General features: G+C 43.1%; 2 protein-coding genes across 2 annotated transcripts; one reads left to right on the plus strand and one right to left on the minus strand.

Annotated features, from left to right (window-relative positions):
* Positions 1-2,270: 2,270 nt before the first annotated feature.
* On the minus strand, positions 2,271-8,390 carry LOC136438136 (protein mono-ADP-ribosyltransferase PARP12-like). The gene is made up of 6 exons (XM_066432854.1): positions 6,969-8,390; positions 5,925-6,098; positions 4,620-4,815; positions 3,998-4,221; positions 3,556-3,792; positions 2,271-3,265 (listed from the first exon to the last, which is right to left on the minus strand). The coding sequence occupies exons 1-6, from the start codon at positions 7,724-7,726 to the stop codon at positions 2,848-2,850; spliced, it is 2,007 nt and encodes a 668-aa protein (XP_066288951.1). The 5' UTR covers positions 7,727-8,390; the 3' UTR covers positions 2,271-2,847.
* Positions 8,391-8,532: 142 nt separating this feature from the next.
* On the plus strand, positions 8,533-10,880 carry LOC136438137 (sulfotransferase 1B1-like). The gene is made up of 4 exons (XM_066432855.1): positions 8,533-8,658; positions 9,519-9,613; positions 9,720-9,882; positions 10,212-10,880. Exons 2-4 carry the CDS (start codon positions 9,563-9,565, stop codon positions 10,319-10,321), a joined length of 324 nt encoding a protein of 107 aa, XP_066288952.1. The 5' UTR covers positions 8,533-8,658; positions 9,519-9,562; the 3' UTR covers positions 10,322-10,880.
* Positions 10,881-10,884: the final 4 nt, after the last annotated feature.

Below are 10,884 nucleotides of genomic sequence, written 5' to 3' on the forward strand. Positions count from 1 at the left end.
GCTAAGCAACTGTTTGTAACCTCGGATGACCCCAAGTTCGATACGTGCTCTAGAACGTTGCATTGAAGAAGCTGGGGTTGTGTATTTGTATGTATGTCTAACCTTTGTTTGAATGCAGTAATAAAGACTAAAATTACATTCCTTAACGATACGTAATAACTGTGGTCCGCTCGTAGCCAAAAGCAGCAACATATACAAGACATTATCTTTAGGCTACTCGGCTTACCGCACGATGGCGAACTACAAATAGACACTCCAATCAGTGCAGCCGGGACAAAATGTTACCTTCATACATTGAAAGGTGTTTACGGTAGGAAGTTAAAAACACGTCATATTTGTCAAATAACTACAACCCTGGTAAGAATATGACTATGTTACCATGTAATCTAGGTCTTCCCTATACTATATAGCCTGTATGAATGTACGGCAAGTCAACGCTTAACGGTTCTTGCTGCAATCGGAATAAAAACTTAATAACTTCTTAGAATTAACATTTCTGATTCACTTGCAGAATTGATCGAAAACCCAGCAACTCACAGTTTTAGAACAATTGGAAACGGAGGCAAAAATGGATATTGGCGTTTAATATGTCATTTTGTACTTCAACTAGTTACAACATGTATGTATACAACACACACCTGTCTGCACGTATGGTTTGTTGTTATTGTAACAGTATAGTCTACAAGATTTATGAATATTATAAGTATAAGTGGCATTCGAGATTGATAAAACAAAATAAAGTAATCACCTAAATTTCTACCTACACCTAACGTTACAAGTCAAGTTTACATTCTTCCCACAGAGACGTCCTACGGGATTCTGTTGCCCTCTGCCCTGTACACGTCGTGCAGGAAGTCAACCAGGAGTGGCACATCTCCTCGGTCTTTCCAACAGTGTGGCATTGGTGCTGTGAAAAAATATCTGGGCGATTCTGCACCACACTATGAACAATAGCCTTCGTGCTGCCCTCTGTTTCTGTCTTGTCCATCTGTAGAATTCCACACAGTGGAGTATCCACCGCTAGTTCGCTGAAGAACTTTTTGTACGGGTCAGAGACTACGCGTTGCTCAGCCTCTGCAGGAGAGTCGCCAGTGAGGAAAGATGAGGGAAAGCTGGCAGTGAGTTGACCAGCTCTCGGTAATGCTGGGTCGACAGTGCAGTTGGTCGCAGTGCCGCAGTTTCCCTCTCTTCTTTTGACGTGGGTTTACACCGGCGTATTGTGACAATAAGACGCGGGACTGGGGAACTGGAATGAACACGCGTTCTTTGTGTTTACTCCCATGAACTTGCGAAGTAGGTGCTTGCTGTACTTCTGGACATGAGTCGTGTTTTATCAGGTCCTTCCTGAAACCAACCGAACACTGAACGCAACAATTAAGAGATTGGAACTATTGCGTAACAAATAACGTTTCAGTCCGATTTGCGTTTTTTAGTATCAATAAACAAATTATTTGCAACTTGCACTTTCCTGAAAAATGAGCATCTAGTCAGTTAACTAGAACAAAAATTGTCGGACTACAGTTTTAACTTTACTTCTATTTCTTTCTCACAAAACTTTCGAAAAAAATTGACAACCAATAAACTTCATATCATATAGATTTGAAGTGATGATTGTGTAAAAAATCATTCTGTTTAAATTACATAAAACTATTGATTTTCATTATTGCGCACATGGTATAAACGCAATGTTTTTCCATAAAAAAAGTTTTTCCACATCTAGCAACCCCTGAAACAGTCCATGTATAGCAACTGCTGGTACGTAAACACATATCTGCAGCATTTTGCGTGTATGTCATACTCTATGATTCAAAAAACGTTCTGTTTCGATGTTGAGTTAAGTTACAATGGAGAACTGGGAAATTGAATTGTCTTTAATACAAGAAGATACTGCACAGTAGCTTCCAAAGCTGCACGAATCTTTACCTTTGCTGGGAACCCTCTTGTCAAGGACAGGAATATTTACACTACGCCAACGTAGCACAATTTCTAACCACCTTTGATGGCGTTCCATTGGCACCTCATAATGGTACACCAACTGGCCAATCAGAACCTTCGCTAGTGTATGCATCGTTTAGACATCACCAATCAGAGACGCTGTAGTGCAAGTAAAGCAATGATGAGTACGGTGGTAACCTGTGGGTAACAACTCAGATTGATTATGGATAAATTGACCTGGTGTGATAAGAAGGTCACCTGAACGTAAAGCAATCCATGTTTGAAGAAATGATTGAATATAGAAAAATCACTCTTCAGACAGCGAAGATGTAACGTTATCATATGCACACAATCTCTTTATTGCTTTTTATACTCCACGGAGTTCTAGTAAGAAAAGGCATCACAAAGTTCTCTCAAAACTTCTACTGGAAGATACTATTACGTTTTGCATTGTAGTTACTTGTGACATTTATTTATTCAGTACATATTACTGTACATACTCTCAATGTGGCGCAGAGCATTACCTTTATCCCAATAAGATTTAAAACCTCATTCTTTTACAACATGATATTCAAGATCAACTCTAGTACATAAGACATAAATTCACTTCCCTATCGTTGGAATCATTTTGAGAAATTGGCGTCTGTGTTCGTGTATGTATGGAGCTTAGGATGTTACAGGGAATCAACCACCGTCGTCACCGTCAGGAATAGCCATCACTAGCTAGTTGGTTTCACAATTACTTTCATGCACATAACGCACCATTTATGGTTTCTTTTGAAACTTTTCATCGGAACGCGGTGCAAAGAACTAGTACATCATACTCTTAGTTAAGTTGGTTAATGCCTCAATGCATCTTTTTTTTAGTTTTATGCGTCGTTTGAAAACATTTCGCTTCTTTGTAGACAAATGTTAGTACTCAATGATGTGCTCTGGATAGCACTGGGCATTGTCGAAGATGACAAAGATGTTAGGATTGGCCGTGTCGTTAACACAGGAGTCGTACATCCTACCGTACGGCTCGCTGGGGTTGACGGGGGGAGGGCGACGGACACCCGGGTCCCCTTTCGTATAAGCCCCGACCAGAACCCTAACCACGAACATGTAACGGCGCCCGTTTGAAGCCTGCTGGGCGTAGCTGTGTGAGTAGTGAGAGCTGGCGGAGAAATACGTTCCCTGCCCGTAGAGCTGCCCGACTCTCGAGCCGCTGAGACGCCAGTCGAAGTTTTGCTGACAGATGGCGTCCACTACAGCATCTTGGGTCCCGTGGAAGAGGAGGCGTTCTTCTACATCCTTACCGCCGTTCTGTTTCTTCAGTTGGGCTTTCTTTCTGTGAAGGTAAAAGACCATTGGTTTAGTCACGCTTGGGACCGCATTCTTCACACTGCAGCAGCGACACCTAGCTGTAGTTCGAACTAGGACCTGTCAGTATTGCCCTTAGGAAGGTGATAGGCGATCACCGAAACTTCGGTTAGGTTTGAGCTCTTTTGGTTGTGTATGACGAACTTGCTATAATTTCTGATGATAATGAAATTTTGTCAGACATATTGGTTTGTGTTTCGTGGTTTTGTGGAATATTCTCTATAGATAGATCACTCTATTTTTCTCAGGAAAGCTCACCTGTTATATGCGCTCCACAAGAAAGCGTTCTGGACACGTTTGACTCCCACGATGGCTGTTCCCGCCATCCCGTTCTGTTCAAACAGCGTCTTGACGTTCCCGTACTCTGCAGAGGTTCCCGCCACGTCCACTTTGACGAACTCGTCGTCCTCCGATATCGGGGACCAGTTGGCCGGGGTAGATTCGTCCCAGGCTGAGGCACCTCTGGCGGATTTTGCACGAACTGCATGCTTTGGTCTAATGATGGAAATACGGATTAGAAGTAGGATTTTACATTGCTGTAGAATTCCTAAAATGAAAGGGGGCAAAAAAGGGGGTGAGATGGAGGAGAGAAGGTGAAGAGAGACTCTGAAAGAATGTGTGAGAGACAGAGACAGAGAGGGGAGAGAGACAGAGAGAAAGAGAGAAAGAGAAAACTAGAATCATGATTTAATCAACTCACTTGGGTGGATTTTTAACATCCTCCTCTGACACGAACTTGGGTCGACGTCTGACGTCACGGCGGGTCCCGACCTTGGTGTTCTCCTGACACATGTCGCGCAGGCGCAGTACGTACTGGTGATGGCCGGTAGAAAAGGTGACGTCAGCGTCCTGTTGGTCCTGGTACTTTTCCTCGATGTCCTTACTTGACAGGCTGCTCGTTCCACGAACCTCTCCGCTTTTGTTCTAAGGACAAGTAAAGGAATGTCAGACTTTTTATTTGTTAGAAGTAGAGGTAGACTGAACAGTTCTGTTTCCAACATACCTACGTGTATATCGTAGCCATAGGAACGTTTGACTTCGAGAAGAAGATTGTTGTCAATCCAAGAAACATACAACAGTTTGCAGTTGTCTACGCTGCCTGATGCCAAGTTATGTCAAGGTCACATTTCCAAACCGGCGCCAGGCCGGGGAGTTTGCGGGAACAAAAAGTATTATGTAAAAGACAACAGAACTCACAAATGTAAATTAGCCATAGTCATAGAGCATTATTTGTATATATATTTATACACGCTTTTACTTTTTGTTCCCACAAACAGCCTGGCCGGGGCCCGGTTTGGAAATGACCCGAGCATTAGTCTCACCATCTGTCCGTACTCCACCCAGGTCCCGCCCAGGTCCTGCCAGTACCACAGCCACTCCGTCACGAACAGGTGGCCAGGCGGAGACTTCACAGAGGAGGACGTGGAGAGTCTGCGCACCTCGAACTCCTGGCGAGAGTCACCGGGACTGCAGTCGACCACCGCCTTCATGATCGTGAAATTCACGGCACAGGTATTTCTGTAAACATGACCACTTATCAACTTACTCCAAGGCATAAAGACAACAAGAGGAAGCCTATTGTTACCTCTTAGACAGTTACTTTCTTTAAGGTATCGCGAAACAGTCTTTATTTATGCAAATGATTTCCCTGACATTGTAATGAAGAGATCGATCCTTTTCTAAACATCTACCCCAGAATCCCCCCCAGAGCGCATCGAAACCGTTTCTCCATGAACCATTCTGTTTATGCAAATGGCTTACACATTAACATAATATATACTTAGTCAGAAACACCTTTATCTAACTTACGCATGTTGCAATATTGACAGTCCTGTCATTTTCCACTTAGATGAATTATGGCGCTTTTGCATTACTTATGCAAATTATGAATTAATTTGCATTAATTGGTACCTGTTGACCCTCCCTTACCATAAATTACATATGTTACATGTATTTCAGTGGAAAACACAGCAAATATAGATTTTCCTCATTAGTTATGAAATTTAAGTGCCAATTAGCTTACTTTGCATATCATTGTGTACATCTCTGTCTAAGCTACCTGCATACTAAATATTATGGAAATCCATTGTTCCTTTGTTTAGTTCTCCTTAGAAGATTTTTGCAATAACGTCCCTGCAGTTCCAGAGCAAGCTGCTAGGGGGCTCAAACCTACATCACTTCTTTATTACACAAGCTATCTACCACCCAAAAATCAAGACCATAGCGCGTCCAGGACAAAATATACAAAAACGGAAGTTCTGCTGCAGTACCAAGGTCACATACCGGGGGGCCCAAAATCGACCTTAAATGTCGGCTTCACAACACCCACCCACATATCAAATATCATCGAAATCAAACAAAAGGTTCTACAGTTATGCTGACTACAGTAGTGCGGAAACACACACACACAGACACACAGACAGACAGACACACAGAGACAGACAGACAGACACACACACACACAGACATACCCAACGTTATATCTCCATTTTTCATGTAGATAATAAGCGTAGGTGGCTTCCGAGAACACCTTCGCCATGAATGGCTGCACTTTGAACACAAACAAGTTTACGGGACCTATTTTTGGTACTTACGTAACTGTGCAATGGCAAACAAACAGTACAAACCCGTCCAGGCGCACAGGTGAGTAGCTGTCTTCCGTGACCTTGCAGAACGCCTCCTCCACCATGACGTTGAGGTCATGTCCAACATGGCGCCACCTGTCTGCTCCAGGGGCGCGATACTGCCACTGGTACGGCATGCGGCAGTGCCATCTCTCACACAGGGTCTTGTAGGAGCACCTGATACAGAAACACGCACAGTGTAGGAATAATCAAACATTCTTCTTGCGTTGCATATTGTGTACATACCACGTTGTGCAATATGTCCATGCACAATGGCATAGTGTACAATAAATGAATGAATTCACAAGTTCAGTAGAGGCAACATTTTTAGTTATATTCAAATCTATTTTCCTTTGAATCATTTCAAATTCATCAAATTTTACCTCCAAATTACTGGCCTGGAGTCCAGCCTTGTTTACTGTCCGAGGAGAGGTTCGACTCCGACTGGTTTTTGACGTGTTTTAGGCGTTTCTGTCGGGCTTTCTATTATGTCCCGAGCCAAACCTATGCTTGGAGAGTAAGCCTTCTTAGCTTTAGTACTCTGCCGAAGGCGGGGTAGTGACCATTCTAACGCTAACCCCAACTTTTTCTCCGATTGAAATTTGGAGAAGTATGATTATTGACTACATGCGAAACTTCATCAGGGGCGCGCCCACAGGCCACCGAAAGTGTAAATACATTACGTCATGTCCGGTGTTCACAGGGCGGAACGTTTCGAGCGATCAGCGAAACTTGTTTCATTTTCCGCTCGCAAACAATGGTCAACAATTCGTGACGACAAAGGGCTGTTCTACCAGGACAAAACGTTGAGTCCCTTGTAGTTGTGAATAAAAAGAATTTAAAAACTGGGAGCAATTTTCTTACAACCGTGAGACCTAACGTTATATGTGTACAAGTTACTAAGTAGTGCGTCGTGACCTTCAAAAACCCAAACTTACTCATGGGAAGAACTACAACTTTTTTTTTGCACAGATACTTCACATTCAGTGGAGTCAAAACAGGAAGTTAGAGAAATCACCGTATACCGTAGTGAAGAAGTAGACCCACCTTTGACGGATGTTGAAGATACAGATTTCATCCAACTTCTCGGGGACCTTGTCTCCTTGCTCTATCTTCTTCTTGTTGACGAAATCTCTCTTAAAGATGCCGATGACGGCTTTCTCAGAGGTACTGGTGATCCCAAACTTCTGTAGGATGATCTTGTTTTGCGGTGTCAGAATGTTGTGTGAAAAATCGCACTGATTCTTGTCGTAGATACAGCTACCGACAAGATAGCGGCTGCACACGTGGAGAAAGGTGCAGGCGTCACCCTTGGTACAGCCCCTTTGGCGGTTATTGTACCAGGTACAGGCTTGGGGAAGTTTCGCGGGGAGGGGGGCAGGGTGGTCGTTTGCTCCGCCGGACCTCTGGCGAGACCGGGGCCGAGGGCGGGCGTCTCCGCTAGGCGGTCGTGCCGTTGGAACCTCAACAGGTTGCGCCTGTGGTATTTGAGCAGCACCCATAGCCTGCATTAGCTGCATGACTTCGTTCATGGAGAATTTAGCCTCATTTGCGACCATCGGGCCGCTCGTAGGTGGAGGCACCTGCGGAATAAACCCTCCACGACCACGTCCTCGATCCATTCCTCGACCCCCCCGAGGCCCTCCCCTTCCACCGCGGCCATTGGGGCTCGGGCAGTGACTGAGCCCCCTGCCGGCCCTCCCTCTCCCTCCGCGGCCACGGTAACCCCCACGTCCTCGGGGGTTAGCTTCCCTGGTGCCGCCGCTGTTGGGTGAACCGTCCTGGTCAGACATCGTCTGATTCATGTTCAGATTGTATACCGTTTGCTAGTGCTTCTACCCTCAGAATAACACAACAGTAGAAGGAAGTGAATCTTTTATTGTTCAAAATGGCGTGGGCGTTTCTTAGCCTCGAGAGTAGGCCTGACAGAATCATATCATTGTCCCCATTTTGATGAAACCGTCCTGTCGACAAATGCATAGAAAACTGCAGCCGCAAGAACATGACAGAAAGAAGTAGGTCACTATCAAAAAAGGCCCACAGAAACAAACAAACAAACAAACAAGCAAGCAAATAAACAAACAAGCATTCAAACAAAAACAGTTAGACTAGAAGGCCCCGCTCGGAGCCTACTGTAGAGACTATGCCTACTCTTGGTTTCGCTACGTCATCATGCGCACAGCAGGCAGCGGGGCATCTGATTGGCTCAAAGGGTCTGAACTAGGCCGTGCAAGGTTACGTACAGTGTTTGCAACTTTTCAGAGCAAAATGAATAAGATTGTTAGTGTAGTGTACAATGCCGTACGAAATCATTGGTACGTAAAGGTTGTCTTCCCATACCTTGCTTTTGTTACTAAAAAGTCATTCATTTGTGCAAGGCTTAATTTTGCGTTAGGAGGGGCATTTCGCAATGTTCTCAGTTTAAAAAAAAAATCTATTGTACAATAGTAGTAATACAATAAAACGCCTTTTCTCGGTGTCATGAATAAGTCACTGCGAAAATAAAGTCATCGCGAACATCTAAAACTTTACAGTAATGAAAGGCGTCAAACAGAAAGGTCGTCTTTCCCTCCATCGGCATCACGTGATGACTCTTTTGCAAGGCGCAGTGTTCACGCCATAATGGAAGACAGACGCCATTGTAACACCGAAGGTGACGTGGAAATCCCAATGCTAAGGTTTCCAAATAACTGACTGTGATCTCTCAGTGAAACCAGCCGCCATACAAAGACCTGGGGTGAGTTCATTTTACCAGCTGCTGCATTCAATAACAAATGTCTAAAAATAATTGGTACAAAGTGATTTCATGACGTATCGTTATTGACTCTCTCTAACAAGTTACAAGCGAACAAGTTGTTGTTGTGCCATTTTGAACCGACAGGTGCAAAAGTCCGGAATGCCGGCCCTAAAAGTCCGCCATTGTTTTGAAAGAATATTATTGCAGCGTTTGCGTCGTTAAGACCAACAGGAAAATGCTAGTGTTTTTTTGGAGGATGGCAATTTCATATAACGTTAGATGATATATATTTTCTTAAACCTTTGAAAAAGCGACTCCTGTTTTCTATTTTGTGCCATTCATATTGAATAATATCAAGTGCGCACTTGCCTTCTTTGGTTATCTATCGCTAACTATTCCACCAATTCTTAGTCATATGACCACTGAATAGATAATTCTAGGGTGTCGTCAAGAAGGTTATTTTTTATGCTTGTCTGTGTGTCTGTTTGTGAACACGATAAGTCGAGAACGCCTGGATGGTTTGTTGTCGTATTTCGAGGACACAAAACTCTCTCAACTTTTGGCGCATTCCGAATTGAAATGTGTGATTTTTCGGGTGGGCATGACATAAATAAATAGCCGTCGGGCGATCCTACCCGCGGTCGGGCTGGTACCTCGGGTGATACGGAACACCCCGTGTTGTATTCTATATTGATGAGACTGAATAAGACTGGCTGATTGGTGCACTTTTGAGCGCTAGTAGATTCTACTATTGCTTGGTAAATTGCTTTGCTGATACAAACATAAGGTACTCCTACATAAAATTTATACATACAGGTATTTTGTAAGGTACGATACACGTGGATGTTCTTTCATTTCAGTGATCTATGGCGACTACTTTGACCACGTGCTGGGCTGGTGGCAAATGAAAGATGACCCCCACTTGCTTTTTGTCAAATACGAAGATATGAAAAAGGTAAATGACGCTTATTATGTCATATTCTAACATATTCATGGGAGGGTAGAATGAAAATCTTCAGGATTAGCTTCGTCAGTATCAATATATTTGTACTTGTTCTTAGGATTTCCCCTCGTCCGTGAAGACCATAGCAGCGTTCCTGGAGAAAGAACTGACCGATGACCATCTGGCCCGTGTGCTAACAAGTTGCAGTTTGGAGTCGATGAGAAAGTCATTGGCAGAATCTGATGAATCTGATGCGTGGAGACAGAACATCGTCAGGAAAGGTAGATAAAAAAGATAAATGTGCTTCTAGGAAAGAAAGTTTTCTGGGAAAAATCGTATACTTTACAATGTTCGTGAAAACGAAGGTGTGAAAACATAGTTGTCTTTTCCTTGTTTGACTTGATAATAGAAACTTGATATTTTTTACTTTATACTTGAAACGTCATTGATATTGTTATACTGTAACAAAATTACCATAAAAGAGCACTTCAACAGTTTCGTAAAATAATCTCTTATGATATACGGTTAACACATGTTAGTTGTACTTGCTTCTTGTAGAAGTCACAAAGACAGTACACAAGATAGTAACAATTGCTTTCTGTCTCCTAAGGTGTCATTGGAGACTGGAAGAACCACTTCTCGGCCGAGGAGAGCGCCAAGTTTGACCAGAGGTATCGTGAGCGGATGACAGGATCTGGGCTGGAGTTTGAGTTTGAGTAGCTTGCTGACTGAACAGCTCGTTCACTATGATAACTACTTTCAAAAGCAAAACATTGCGCATTAGCGGCAAGTCTTGTTTTTGGTGCATACCATCGTGATGCATCATGACAATTACAAACTGTTGGAGCTTACTATTGATCGAAAACAGTCTGTATACACGGAGAAGTTTGTCAGACTTTCACCTCAAATTTTAAAGAATACGAGGAATAGTTAACCATACAATGTAGTAATGTTACACTTAGACTGTCTATGGCCTCTGGCTTATCACAACTATTTCCCTTAAGATTATTAAAATCTTGGTTACTATGGAGATGCTTCTACAGTTGCGGTAATGACCTCTGCCCTTATGTTCAAAATGCATCGGGTATTTTGTCCCACAGCATTTTGTGTTACCTCTTTTTATCCTAGCACCCAATAAAGCTGACAATATTTAGATATTTCATCATCATAGCGTATCCTGCAAAGATAAGTGCCTGTTGAAGCAAGTAGGAATATACTTTTGGTACTCTGGTGGCTTGTATGACATCAATTTGATAAACAATTGATTCTATATCCAATTTGAC

This window comes from Branchiostoma lanceolatum, chromosome 7 (genome assembly GCF_035083965.1).
Source record: "Branchiostoma lanceolatum isolate klBraLanc5 chromosome 7, klBraLanc5.hap2, whole genome shotgun sequence".
Taxonomy (NCBI): domain Eukaryota; kingdom Metazoa; phylum Chordata; class Leptocardii; order Amphioxiformes; family Branchiostomatidae; genus Branchiostoma; species Branchiostoma lanceolatum.